This window comes from Marmota flaviventris, chromosome 1 (genome assembly GCF_047511675.1).
Source record: "Marmota flaviventris isolate mMarFla1 chromosome 1, mMarFla1.hap1, whole genome shotgun sequence".
NCBI classification, from domain to species: Eukaryota; Metazoa; Chordata; class Mammalia; order Rodentia; family Sciuridae; genus Marmota; species Marmota flaviventris.
Window position 1 is genome coordinate 60312170 of NC_092498.1, and position 15813 is coordinate 60327982.

The following is a 15813-nucleotide window of genomic DNA, read 5'->3' on the forward strand; positions in this document are numbered from 1 at the left end:
AAATTTTGAGATAGGATCTTGCTAAGTTGCCAAGTCTGGTTATTGATCCCCCTGCCTCAGTCTCTTGAGTCACTGGAATTCTACTGTGTGCCAATGCGTCTGGCTACTCACCAGCATTTGATATTGCCAATTTTCTGGATTTTGGGCATTTTAGTAAGTACATGGTGGCATCTCTGATGACATATGATATGGAGCATTGTTTCATATGCTTATTTGTCATCTGTGTATCTTATGGTGAGGTCTTTGCCCCCCACCCCCCTTTTTCTTGGGATTGAACCAAGGACCTTGGGCATACTAGGTTAATGTTCTATTGCTGAGCTACACACCTCCTACCCTTTATATTTTATTTTGGGACAGGGTCTTGCTAAATTGCCCAGGCTGGGCTTGAATTCTCATTCCTCCTTTCTCATCTTCCCTGGTAGCTGGTGTTACAGGTATGCAGCACTATTCTCAGCTGGGCCTATTTTTTTTCTATTAATTGATTTTTAAGAGTGGCCTATTTTGGATCCTTTATCAGATATTCCTTTTGCAAATATTTTATCACTTTTGTGGATGCTCATTATTCTCTTGACAATGTTTTGTAGAATTTTAGTAAAGACCAGTTTATTCATTCTTCCATGGATTATACTTGTGCTGCTGGATGTAACAAGTTATTTATCATCAAACCCAGCCTCATCTAGATTTTCTCTGGTGTTATCTAGGATTTCCATAGCTTTACATTTTATGATTATGTATCTGACTTATTTGGTTTAACTTTTTGAAGGGTCTAAGGTGTTTGTGTCTAATTCCTTTTTCTTTTTTTGCATGTAGATGTCCAGTTGTTCTAGCACTGTTTGTTGTAAAGACTTTTTTCCCTCCATTGTATTTACTTCTTTGTCAAAGATAAGTTGACTAAACTGAGTGTGGTGGCACATGCCTGTAATCCCAGTGAGGCTCTAAGCAGTTTAAGGAGACCCTGTCTCAAAATAAAAATGACTGGAGATGTGGCTCTGGGACTGAAGGGCCCTGGCTTAAATACCTAGGACAAAAAAAAAAAAAAAAAAAGAAGAAGAAGAAGAAGAAGAAGAAGAAGACTGTATTTAAATGGCTTTATTTTTGAGCTCTGTTTTGTACCACTGATCTGTTCATCTTCTCTTTTGCCTCTACCACATTGACTTGATTCCATTATATATTTCTAAATAAAACTTGCAGTCCTTAAGTTAAACATTTCAAACAGATAATTTTTAAGGTAGAATAATTCTTTTATTCTAAGAGTTATGATAAGGAGGTGAGTTAGGTAATTTTTTCTAAGCCTGAGAATTAGACCATGAAGGTTAAAACAATACAAGTTCTTGGTCTTGAAAAGAAATGAATAAAAATTGATGAAGAATCATTATTTAGGAACAGTATCAACACTGATGCCAGGGTGGTGTTTTTCGTCATAGTCCCTTTCTCTGAAAAGATCTAGAAGTGACTTTCATAAATATGAATACATTATAGTATAGTAGCGGCAGACTTGAGATTTTCTTTTTAATCTATGTAAACATAATTTTAGCCAAAACTGGAGATATGAAGTGTGTCAGTTATCAAGGTTGCAGACTTTAAACTTGGACCTCAGTCTTTTAAGCACATAGGCTTCCCACTTGATCATAGTTGTACCATGTAACATAATTACAGGAAATTTAATGAAAGCATTTAAGGTTGGATTTTCAAAAAGGAAATGTTCTGGGGGCTGGGGCTGGGGCTTAGCAGTAGCGCACTTGCCTGGCATGTGTGAGGCACTGGGTTTGATTCTCAGCACCACATATATAAATAAAGGTCTGTCAACAACTAAAAAAAAATAATAATTAAAAAAAAGGATGTGTCCTGACAAGAGTAAAAAATTCTGGAGAATGAGAGGTAGGTTGAATGGCTTGAGAGGTGGGAACACAATAAATTATATGGTTTGGGCAGCAATAATGCTACAAAAGTGCTTTTATGTATTTGTAGGATAATTTATATTTGCTGAAAAGGTTTGGGGTGTGGGGAATCACCAACTGCACTTACGTCATTGGTAACCCTCTTGGCTTGGCTATGTCATTGTTTTTATTTCTATATAAATTTTTCATATAATATCATATCTTCAGCTTATCTTTACTTGAACTATTTAATGTCATACTCAAATGCATATTCTAAAACTCTTTTGCTTGTGTTATGAAACTGATATGTACTGTCAGAGCACTAATCTCCAGACTATATAAAGAACTCAAAAAACTTAACCCCAAAATAAACCAAACAACCCAATCAATAGATGGACTAAGAAGCTGAACAGACACTTCTCACAATAAGATATACAGTCAATCAACAAATAATATGAGAAAATGTTCAACATCTCTAGTAATTAGAGAAATGCAAATCAAAACTATTCTAAGATTTTTGTCTCATGCCAGTCAGAATGCAGTTGTCAAGAATACAAGGAGGATGTGGGGGAAAGGCACATTGATACATTGCTGGTAGGAATGCAAATGGGTGTAACCAATCTGGAAGCAGTATGGAGATTCCTTAGAAAACTTGGAATGGAACCACCATTTGACCTAATTATCCCACTCCTTGATCTATACCCAAAGGACTTAAAATTAGCATACTATAGTAACACAGCCACATCAGTGTTTATAGCAGCTCAATTCACAGTAGCTAAACTGTGGAACCAACCTAGATGCCCTTCAATAAATGAATGGATAAAGAAACTATGGTATATGTACAGAATGGACTATTACTCAGCATTAAAAGAGAATAAAATTATTGCATTTGCAGATAAATGGATGGAGTTGGAGAATATCATGCTAAGCAAAGTAAGCCAGTTCCATAAAACCAAAGGCCAAATGTTCTCTCTGATAAGTGGATGCTGATCCATGATGCATGGACATGTGGGCTGGGAAAAATGGAGGAACTTTAATTGGGCAAGCGGGAGGAAGGGGAGAAGAGGGGGTATGGGGGCAGGAAAGATGGTGGAATAGGATGGACATCATTACTCTAGGTACATGTATGACTGCACATATGGTACGACACTGCATCGTGTACAATCAGAAATGAAAAGTTGTGTATAATGAGTCAATATACATTCTGCTGTCATATATACCTAATTAGAATAAACAAAAACTAATATATGCTCAATCAGAAACTTAGAAATTGTGTACCAGCTAAAGATGACGACTTTGAATAATTTGGGCTATTATCTTTCATTCTGTATTCTGAGTATATGTGTATTAATTTGTAAATTTTAAAAATAATGGAGTCACACTGTATTGCAGTTTTATTTCCCGAGAACTTAGTTTTTTTTCTGAAAAATATTTATATTTTGTGATTGTGATAGACTCTACGAATATGAACATATGAATGAATATATGACATTAAAAGTCTAGTTATTTTAATGTATGTGGTTAAAAGTCATGATTGTTGTTATCTGCAGGAGTGTTACTTGAAGAGCAGAAAGAGAACGAAGGGATTCTGTGGTGCTGTTTCACAAGTGTGTTTATTTTTGTGAATATTGAGCTGTAACATGCATACATTTTTATATTTGTATATTATACTTGAATAAATTTTAAAAGGTTTAATAGTTATTGAAATAACACAGATTAATAACCTGGATGATTGGACAGAGAAATGAGGAAGTATTTTAGAGAACTGTTTTCCTCAGTTCTTTCCAATGATATAAATAGCTTATTTTAAAAATGTTTGTTGAGAAATGTTAATTTATATCTGTGTCTGACCTCCAGCCATTTGGACTAATTTTATTCCTTTATGGCAACCAATGACAGGAATTCAAGGACTTTAAATCTCTGAAAGTAATAGTAGCAAACTAATCAGAAATGAAAGAATGAAGGAAACAATCAAGTGGAGGAACACCCTACATAATGGGAGAAAGTATTTGTAAACTATACATATGGCAAGGGGTTAATATCTAGTATATATAAGGAACTCAGCTAAGTGTCTATCAGTTGATGAATGGATAAAGAAAATGTGATGCATATGTACTGGAGTGCTAGTCAGTCATAAGAAAGGATCAAATTCTGTTATTTGTGACAACTTGGATGGAAATGAAAGATAGTATGTTACGTGAAATAAGCTGGGTGAAGAAAGACAAGTCTCGCATGATCTTGTGGAATCTAAAAACACTCGTTTCATACAAGTTGAGAGTAGAATATTGGTAATCAGAGACTGGAAGGATGGGAAAAAGTTGGTCAGTGGGGATTAAGTTAGGAGAAATAAATTATTTTTTTTCCTTTAATTTTTATTGTTGGTTGTTCAAAACATTACATAGTTCTTGACATATCATATTTCACACTTGAGATTCAAGTGGGTTATGAACTCCCATTTTTACCCCGTATACAGATTGCAGCATCACATCAGTTACACATCCACTGTTTTACATATTGCTATACTAGTGTCTGTTGTATTCTGCTGCCTTTCCTATCCTCTACTATCCCCCATCCCCTCCCCTCCCCTCTTCTCTGCCTACCCCATCTACTGTAATTCATTTCTCCCCCTTGTTTTTTTTTTCCCCTTTCCCCTCACTTCCTCTTGTATGTAATTTTGTATAACCCTGAGGGTCTCCTTCCATTTCCATACAATTTCCCTTCTCTTTCCTTTTCCCTCCCACCTCTCACCCCTGTTTAATGTTAATCTTCTTCTCATGCTCTTCCTCCCAACTCTGTTCTTAGTTACTCTCCTTATATCAAAGAAAACATTTAGCATTTGTTTTTTAGGGATTGGCTAGCTTCACTTAGAATAATCTGTTCTAATGCCATCCATTTCCCTGCAAATTCTATGATTTTGTCATTTTTTAATGCAGAGTAATACTCCATTGTGTATAAATGCCACATTTTTTTTTTTATCCATAAAATTCGTCTATTGAAGGGCATCTAGGTTGGTTCCACAGTCTTGCTATTGTGAATTGTGCTGCTATGAACATCGATGTAGCAGGTTTGCCTACCTTGCAGGCGCTGGGGCGGCTCTGCCCCTCCGCGGGTTGCTGGGCCTGTTCTGCTGGTGGGTCACAGGTCCGCCTACCTTGCAGGTGCGCGGTGGCTCTGCCCCTCCCCCAACCGGGGCGATGTGTCTCAGGAGAAATAAATTCTAGTGTTCTATTAAAGTACAGTGGGTGACAATAATGACGATGTAATACTGTATATTTCAGAAAAATCAAGAAAGGATTTTGAATATTTACATCACAGAGGTAGATATGCTTACCTTGATTTGAACATTATATAATGTATATGTTTTGAAACATCACATAGTATACTAATAAATCTGTACAGTTTTTATGCGTCAATTAAAAAATGCCAGTATCTCTAGGGGGAAAATAAAAGAATAGACTAATCTGTTTAGAATTTAACTTAAAAGTGAACAGACAAGGAGCCTATCTATCTAGCTTATTTACTCTGCATCTCTAACCCTTTTCTTTACATTCATCATTGCTTGTTTGTTGAGTCTACACACCTGTGTTGGTTGATTCACAGGTGTTACCACTTTGAAAAAAAAGTTTTGTCAGTATGATAGGTAAAAATATTGTTGTCGGGCTGGGGATGTGGCTCAAGTGGTAGCGTGCTCGCCTAGCATGCGTGAGGTACTGGGTTTGATTCTCAGCACCACATAAGTATAAAATAAAGATATTGTGTCCACCTAAAAAAAAAAAAAACTAAAAAATACTAAAAAACTAAAAATATTGTTGTCTTTTAATTTGTATTTTAGTTATTGAAGCTTAAAAGTATTTTTATTAAGGCACATGGATTTAATTTTTTGAGAATTTTGCTATTTAAGTAGTTTAGATGTGGGTTGTTCATGTGGTTGGTAGGCATTAGCCTTTTGTGGCTATTGAACATTTCATGTGGAGCTAGTTCAAATTGGGATGTATCATACGTGTAAACTGATACATACTGGATTTTGAAATTTATGAAGAAAGAATGTAAAATACCTCAGTAATTTTTGAATGTCAGTTGCACTTGAAATTATGGTATGCTTGGATATATTAAAATTATTTTTACCATTTTCTTTTTACATTTTTAATGTGGCTACTAGAAATTGTAAATGTACATATGGTGGGTGTTATATTTCTGTTGGACAGTGCTGGTTGAGATAGTAATCTAATCATTAGTGATTAGGACCTAGATTAGTGTAATATTTATAGAAAGGAAAGTAGGGAGTATTTTTTAAGAGATTATGAATTATGCATGTATCTTACATAAACTCTATTAAAATAGAGCATATTTTACATTTGTGTGTCTTTCCATCATGGCTTTGTAATCAATAAAAACACTTTTTGAAGTCAAGAACTATGTCACTATTATTTTTACATTCTTCTCTGTATCGTCTGCTAGTTTCATAGAAAATTGATTTGAACAAACAAGATTAATAGGATATCATATATTTTATAAGCTTAAGTTTTAGAAAGTTGATCATTGAGTGATTCTTATGCTGTATCTTTCAATATCATAATTTTTCTAGTGATCCCTATCAGTTGTATTCTTGAAAGGTAATATGGTAAATGAACTAACATCTATTCATATAAATGCCAAGCTTTCTGTAGTCATTTGATGTCTTTTTTGGTTTAATCCTTATTATAACCCTATGAGGAAAGAATCTATCACCATCTTATGGATTATGAAATTTATGTTGAGTAATTTTTCCAATGTTTTGTTAACCAAAACAGATAAGCCAATTTCAGAGCTAGCACTTCTGTACTGTAGCTTTCTGTTCAATTAAAGATAGCCAGTTATTTAAAGTGATTTGAAATTCATGTATTTTGGCTGACATGAAATTAATGGAAATGTAAAATGATAAATTTTGACATTATATATTACATATTCAATAAGAAAGTAAATTGAGAAATAGTTCCCAAAGCCTAATGGGAAGAAAAAGACACATTTTTTTTTCTCATTTTATTGTGTATTGCAATTCCAGAAATTGAACCATATTTCATGGAGGAAAAAATTAAGTTTTAATAGTTTAACTGTTTCTTTTATTTTGTCTTTCAGATAAAATCAAAGACAAAATTAAAGAGAGAGACAAAGAAAAAGAGAGAGAAAAAAAGAAGCATAAAGTAATGAGTGAGATCAAGAAAGAGAATGGAGAAGTAAAGATTTTACTGAAAAGTAAGTTTATATTCAGTGAATTTTGTTTCACTATATTGTACATATTGTGATTAGAATAAGGAAATGCTATGTTGTACTGATATTTGATAAGAATGAACATTAATGGAGAGGAAATAAAAAATATAGGGAGTTCTGATCTGCATGTAACATGTATTTGGTATTTGTTTAGTGAATCATTAAGGTTTCAAGGTTAAACTTCACTAAACTATTAGATTCCTTAAATAATTTTAAAATAAGTTATCTGACCAGTATTTGTATATTAGTGTTTATCCATATTTAGATAATCTAAAGTAAAAGTGTAAAGCAATTTTTAGTCTGATAAGGATGATGAAAAGAAGTGATCTTACAAATATTTGACTTTAATTACCATATCATAGTCTAGAATTGAGAGGGAAGATAATCAGAAGGGATACTGTGTTACTGTATGTTTATTTATTACATACTTAAGAATATCTTTTTTGTTTCTTGTTTTCTTTTTTGGTACAGTTGTATTCAGGTACTGGTTTTATGTGGGGTAGCTTGGGGAGAATAATTTTAAGGATAGATAGATAGTTGGGTAATATGTCTTTTCATTTAATCTGAACTTTTTCGTAGAGAATTTATGCTGAAATACATGTACAGAGAATCTTAAATTCACACAGATAGCAATATATGAAGAATCAATGGCATTCATTTGTTAGATAGCTAGGAAAGTCATTGTCCTTTATCAAGTTAATAGATCAAGTTGCTGATCAGAACATGTTGACCATGATTAATTTCATATTGAATTTATGTGTTGGCAAGCCTTTATATCTATATAAAGAAAAAAAGCCTACTGCACAGTGTGTACACAAAATAACTGGTTAATTTATAATATTTAAGATAAATATAGTTAGACTTTATTTTCATTTCCTTCTTTGTCATGTTTCCAGATGTTCTTTTTTTTTAGTTGTCAGTGGGCCTTTATTTTATTATTTATTTATTTATTTATATGGAGTGCTGAGAATCAAACCCAGGGCTTCACACATGCCAAGCAAGTGCTCTATCACTGAGCCACAACCCTGGCCCCCAGATGTTCTTTGATAGTACTTTATGTAAGGTCTGTTTTGTATATGTCAGAATTTTATTTTCTATAATATTCTTTTACTCCTGAAGAAAGATGTCAGACTTAAGTTGATTGCTACTTAGTTAATATTCTTTATCCTTTTGTTCTGTTTCTTTTGCCTGTGTGTGTGTGTGTGTGTGTGTGTGTGTGTGTGTGTGTGTTTTGTGGTGCTGGGGATTGAATTCAGGGACTTGTGCATTTGAGGCAAGCACTCTACCAATTGAGCTATATCCCCAGCCCTGCCATTATGTTTTATCTATGTTACCTAATTAGATTGTAAGCCTTAAAGTCAGGAATTGATTCTAACCAAACTCTAACATAGCAACTAATGATTAATTCTTGAAATGTTTTCATAACTTTGTTGGTTTAGTCAATTAGTCATTTTTTTTGTTTCTAATTTGTTTAATATTAAAACAATTATAAAACATACAGAGAAGTTACTGTATATTGTTCACATATTGTTCAGATGTGAATATAAAATAGAAATGCAGAGAATCCTCTTTTATTGAGGAGGAGATAAAAACTCCTAAAAAATTAGTCCCATCATGGAACTGTAAACTTTTTTTTTTTCGTAGTTTTATTTATTTTTATTGGTTGTTCAAAACATTACAAAACTCTTGACATATCATATTTCATACATTAGATTCAAGTGGGTTATGAACTCCCATTTTTACCCCAAATACAGATTGCAGAATCACATCGGTTACACATCCACATTTTTACATAATGCCATATTAGTAACTGTTGTATTCTACTACCTTTCTTATCTTCTACTATCCCCCCTCCCTTCCCCTCCCATCTTCTTTCTCTATCCCATCTACTGTAATTCATTTCTCTCCTTGTTTTTTTTTCCCCCATTCCCCTCATAACCTCTTATATGTAATTTTGTATAACAATGAGGGTCTCCCTTCCATTTCCATGCAATTTCCCTTTTCTCTATCAATTAGTCATTTTTATAGATATGGTCAATACTCATTTTCTTATCTATTTGAAAGTACAGGGATGTAAATTTCTGTCACTTGAAAGAATCTATGTCTTAAAAATAATTTATAAAGGTTTTTATGTTCTTGGTTGAATAATAGATTTCTAATACACTGTTAATGTGAATATGTGAGTCTAGAGTTTATGTATGCAAATAAAATTAAAAACGGCCTAAAAATGGAGATTTTTTTTAGGAACATGCAATATTAACTTTAACTTTGAAATGGATAACACATTTAGGAAGTATTTTGAACTGAATTAAAGTGGAACTAGTGATGTTAAAAGAGAAAGAATGAGAAAGATTTAGAAATAAATTTGTGACTTCTAGAATGACCATGGAAAAATTTAGAGAAATTTACTGTATCTATTGTATGTTTTAGTCAGCTTTTTCGCTGTTGTGAGTAGAGGATCTGTCCAGAACAACTGTAGAGGAGGAAGAGTTTATTTGAGGGCTCACAGATTCAGAGGTCTTAGTCTATAGAAGGCTGGCTGCGTTTCTTGGGGCTTGAGATAAGGCTGGACATCATGGCAGAGTGTATGGCAGAGGGAAGCAGCTCACGGTGATCAAGAAGCAGAGACAGTCTCTACTTGCCAGATACAAATATATACCCCAAAGTCATGCCTCAATTCCCATCTCCCCCAGTCACACCCTACCACTTCAGTTAATCCAATCAGAGATTAATTCACTGATTAGGCCAAGGCTATATCCCCATCATTTCTCCTTCTTGTATTGTCTCACATGTGACCTGTTGGGGGACACCTCACATCCAAACTGTAACACTGTACAATGGAGGTGAGTAATAATTTAGTTACTTTTTTCCAGGATTGTGAAGATTTATATGAAAGAAACTGTGAGATAAATGCTGAGTATAATATCTGGCCCCAGGTATTCAGTAAGTGAATATGAATCTTATAAGTATATTTAAAAGAAGCAACAAAACTAAAACTATGTCCTCTCCTCAATGTGAAGTACATAGATAATTAAATGAATAAAAACATGATTCATTTGGAAAATAGTGACTATCCTATTGTAAGTACTGAGTAAATGTTAGCTATTGTTATTTTCCAGCAAAAACAATTTGCTCAGCATGTGTGGCCATTTCCCAAGTGAGCTTCTGGTCTGGAAAGGACATTTTTTTGTCTTTGGTATTCTGGAGTAACAGCAGAATCAGTTTTATGGGGCAATGTGCTATCATTTCATACCATGTGCCCTGTTTCCTTTTTGGTCTCCAGCTTTTGCTCTTCTCTTAAAATGTTCTGGTAACATTAATGATGCAAGCTGTAACACACAGTCATTGTTTGATGGTAGTGGTTGAAAATATAAATGATAACTATTTCATATTAATCTCATTTCCTGAAGGTTTTTGTTAAAAATTGTGTTTTATATGAAAGTAAATAAATGCATGTGTATAAAAATATATAATTGTATACATGCTAAAATGTTTTCAATGCAAAAATCTTCATAAATCCTTTTTATTGATAAATGGAATTATTTGCTCTTAATAGAAATAGCTTAAAAGAACAAATGAATTTGGAAAAAAAGCTTATTTAGTGGGCCCATGTGATGTACAACCATAAGAATGAAATCCTAATTAGAATAAGTTATACTCCATGTAAGAATGTTAAAATACACTCTACTGTCATGTATATCTAAAAAGAACAAATAAAAAAATGTTTAAAAAAGAAACTTATGTAGTAGGTCTCATTTTTTATACTGAAGTTTACCAACTATTGTATTTTAGTATATGTATGTGTTCCAGTCATTTTTATCTGTTTTTTTCCTTTTCTTTTTAAAATATTTTTATAGTTGTAGATGGACACAATATCTTTATTTTATTTGTTTATTTTTATGTGATTCCCGTGATCGAACTCAGGGCCCTACGCATGCCAGGCAAGCGCTCCACCACTGAGCCACAACCCTGGCCTTTTATCTGGTTTCTTAAGGCTGAATTGTGAGAACATACATATTATGATTATAGCATTTTGGGGAATAAATTTTATTATTGTAGTGTGTCAGAGAAGCTCGATGAGGTTCTCTGAGAAGGAAGAATGGGGGTTAAAAAAAGCCAGTGTTCAAGTATAATGGTAGTGTATTCAAGATCATAGGTAGCTGGGGCCTTGGCGCACACCTATAATCCCAGCAGCTTGGGAGGTTGAGACAGGAGAATCATGAGTTCAAAACCAGCCTCAAAAACAGCGAGGTGCTAGCAAGTCAGTGAGACCCTGTCTCTAAATAAAATACAAAATAGGGCTGGGTATATGGCTCAGTGGTTGAGTATCCCTGAGTTCAATCCCTAGTATAAGGAAAAAAAAAAAAAAATCACAGGTAGGTTAGCCATGGCAGAAGGAGTGACAGCATTGTAGTGTGAAAAATCAAAGTTGTTTTCCAAAGACCAAAGGTTGAAAATTGCTAAGCTAATTACTACTTTGTTTTCTATATACAATGGAGTTGTATATGTTATTTCCTACATCACATTTGAAATATGATCCAGTTTTCTGGGTAATGTGTATTTTTCATTGTTTTAAATGCAAAAGTATGCTAAAGTTGGTAGTAGGAATTAATATTAGTGAATTTTATTTTTAAAGTGATTTTGATCTTTAAAGTAATTTTTCATAACTGTTCATTAAAAGTACATGCTGTATTTGTACTGTTTGTGTGTCGTTCTTTCTATCTATGTATGAGTTTCATTTTTTCACTGGCTGTGTGTCTGCATTTCTGTTTTTGATTGTTTTGCTTAGTTTGCTCTCTCTTTTCTAGCTGTTTCTGTGGTTCTCTGTGTGTGCATGTATGTTTATGGTACATTATGAATGTGTTTGTAGTTCTTTGTGTGTATATTCGTGGTCTATGATGTGCATGTGCCTGTGGCTCTGGTGCATGTGTGTGTTTCCATAAACCTTATACTTTTAATCTCATATTTTTTTAGAGTTAAGTTTACTTAGAGAACAGTTTCATTCTTTCTGCTGTAAGTACTTACCAGTGACCTTTATTGGGTCTGATTTGTTGTTTTTGTTTGAAGAATTATAGATTTATAATGTGTACTTGAAATACTTTTTAGTACAAGAGAACATTGATATTTAAGGTGATCCTATTTTCTCAAAGTATTTTAGAATTTTCTACATATGTATCTGATGCCTTTCATATGTAGAGACAAAAAATGAGTAAGAGATTATATAATAGCAAACGATAAAGCCCCAGTTTTGTTTAATGCAAAGAATACCTATGTCCATTGGGGATTCCCCAAACTTACCTGTAGATTCTATTTGCTGGGAGGACTCACAGAACTCAGCATATAGCTGTACTCATGGCTATGATTTATTATAGTGAAAGGATACAAAGTAAAATCAGTAAAGAAAAACAGCATATGGGACAATGCCTGCAGGAAACTTATGTAGGTTTCCAAGAGTATGCTCAAAGAAGTCACACAGGATGCATTTAATTCATTGAGTGAATTATAACCACACATGTGAAATGTTGTCTACCAGGAAAGATCATTAAAGAGTCAGTGCCCAGGGTTTTATTGGGAGTTGGTCATAGAGGCACCATCTGCCTAGCATAAACAAAATTCTAGACTTCCAGAAGGAAAACGAGTGTTCAACATACCCCATATTGTTTGTACAAATATTTTAGGGACAGTAAACTGCTGTTACCAGGAATGGTGAGAATCCTTTAAAAATACAAGTTTCTAAATACCAGCCAAGGGCCAACTTTACAAGCACACAATCTCAGGTATATTCTCTCTTCTTCAAACTCCTCACTGTAATATTTAATTGCAAAGTAATTTGCCATGGAAATTTAACTCCTTTGTGCTTAATGTAAGAATCTTTCACTAGATTCCTTATTAGTTTGCATTTTTTGGTTTTTATTATAGTATTTCTTTTTTGGTTCATCCTCACAGATAAGAACTAGATTAAGTGTTGTGTCTATTTTCTCTTTATTTTTTGCCTATTTTATTTCAAAATAACGTGTTCTAGTGATCAGGTATTTTCTTTTCTTTTTTAAAATCTGTAGGTGTAAATTTAGTTGAATATTAAGTGTTTCCATTTTAATAGGCTTTATTTTGGCAAACTATTTAATTTGTGCAATTTTATATGTATTTTTAGTTGTGGGGTTTAGTAAGCTGTTAATTATGTCTGTCTCCTTTAAATGTTTTTAAATTCTACTTTTTGTTTCATTGCTGTCTATTTTTCTTGATTTATTTGTATTTTACTTATGTATCTAAACTTCTTTTTATCTTTCATTAGGGTTATTATGATTTGATTTTTTTGTTATTAATTTTGTTAAGATATTAACTGGAAGCTGATGTTTTGATAGTTTGTACTGAAGACAGCAAGGATGAATTTGTTAACATTATTCAAATATATTTCTTAACTGCTTATAGACTTTAGAAATTAACTTTGCATTTTATGATTTCATAAATCTATGAAATAAATAATGTTGACAGATTTCTATTTTTTTCTTTTCATGGTGATACTCATTTTGTTCTTCATTGCATACTTAGGAAGCATCTCTTTGAATTTTTAAAAGTGACCTTTTTTTTTTTATTAACAAAACTTCCCTTTTATGGACTTTCTGTCAATTTGAGATGATTTTTCTTGTCTCCAGGCTTAAGATTTAGTGGAATTTATATGTGGAAGAACTTGATTGAAAGGGAGGCAAGGAAAAAACTGTAAACTTCAAATAATCTTTGGTGAGATAGTTCTTTTAATTCATAGATTTGTCATGTGTTTATGTGTAGCTCTATATTAGATGGTTTGTGGAATACAATGATGGAAAAGAAATATCAGTACCTTTTTAGTATCACTCTGAATTCATAGAAAAGTCATTGTTTTACTCATACAATGTCATGAGGAACATGTGTTGTACACATATCCTACGAGTGAAATAAATAACTTCTTATATGATTTAGGAGTAATTTCAGTTCTAACTGAAGAAATGAGGGAAATCAACATGAAGAAAATGATGTAAGAGTTTTCTTTAAAGGATGGATGAGAAATAATTCAGTGTATGTACTGAGCAAGGCAAAGGTTATTTTAAGGAGAGGAAATGCTTTTGTTAGGATTAGAAAGAAAACCTAGGACTAGATATGTTTTATAAGAGATTGTGAGTAGTGCCGTTTCATGTGAGCATGAAGTTCTTGAGGGCCTCATCTTTGAATTCCAGACTGAAGAGGAAACTGCTTCATAGTTTGGCATTGAGACCCCCTGAAAGCAGTTATACCAAGGGATGAACATGATCAAAGCAATATATAGAAAATATAGAAAGATTAATGTGCTGCTGGCATTCAGGATGAGAGACAGTCTGATGACTGCTAGACTATAAATTAGGACAGTGGTATCAAGAAAGTTCAAAGTAATCAAGGACATACTGGATAATTCTGTCAAATCACACAAAGATCAGGAAGATTATATGAGAAAATGCTGGATTTGCTCTTTGGAAATTTTGGAAAAGCAAGTTTGGGTAGACTAAAGTAGAACCAGAAATAAGCAGAAGTTAAGCAATAAGAATGCTAAGGTAATAAAGGAAAGACACTGGACATAGATGGTTCTTTATGAGAAGTTTGGTGGTCAAAAGAAGGGAGAAATTTACTAAGCAAGGTTTTTTGGATTTGGTAGGAGAGAGTTACTTATGAAAATAGAACGTCTCACTGAAAACAGGAAGAAATAAGAGATGTGAAGGTGGAAAAATTTATGTGAAGAGGCAAGTGGGGAGAATTTTATGCATGGCAGCTTATTTGTAAAAACAAAGTTAATAGGGCTGAGGATATATCTCAGTTGGTAGAGTGCTTGCCTCACATGCATAAGGCCCTGGGTTCAATTCCCAGCACCACACACACAAAAAAAAACAAAACAAAGTTAATAGATGGAAATAATGTCATTTCCCAACTGTTAGCTTAATGTATTTTTCCCCATGTTGGGAAACAATATTTTCTTGTAAGGTTGTTTTATTTATTTATTTATTTTTCTTCTTATTATACAGAAATGGATATACTGTGATAATGTTAAATGCTTTTTATGTATACTTAGATTCTGTAACTGTGTGAATTACTTTTTTGTCCCTTGAATTTCTGAGCCCAGAGTCCACTTGCTTTTGTTTATAGAAACTCCTTTCTATGCAGCTTGTAAGGTACCACTCTTTCTCATTCACCTTTTTATTTATCTCTTTACTAGCACATGAATGGCCCTTGAGCTTAGGATATGAGAGATCATTTTGTCATCTCCTTTGTGGCACTTTGTTGGATCTTCACTTGGAACTTTGTAAAATTTGGTAGATTTAAAATAACCCATTTTAGACAAAGAGTGGTTTACTAAAGAGTAAACAAAAAGTTAAGGAATTGCTGTTATACTTATGCTGTTATTTTCCACTTTGTTGATTTATAAATTTCCTTGGCATCTGGATACAATTTTTAAGAGTGGAGATAAAGTAAAATTAGTAATGTATATAACAGGAAATATCTGGATGGTATTATTAATTTTAGCATTGTTTAACTTTTCATTTTTGAGTTTTGTCCTTAAGATTTGAAGATTATACTTTCTGAAACATTTATTCACTTCATTATTGCAGTAAACACTGATTGAGCATCTGCTGTGTTTCCAAAGGATGTCCCACATCATTAGTTGTAATTTGGTCCTAACCCTTCC

At 33.1% G+C, this 15813-nt stretch overlaps 1 protein-coding gene across 1 annotated transcript in view; it reads left to right on the forward strand.

Annotated features, from left to right (window-relative positions):
- Rsbn1l (round spermatid basic protein 1 like) overlaps positions 1-15813 on the forward strand; it is an 81631-nt gene that overhangs the window by 24199 nt on the left and 41619 nt on the right. Inside the window, exon 2 of the mRNA XM_027926390.2 lies at positions 6993-7109. Coding sequence (XP_027782191.2) covers positions 6993-7109 — 117 coding nt within the window. The remainder of the gene's footprint in view (positions 1-6992; positions 7110-15813) is intronic.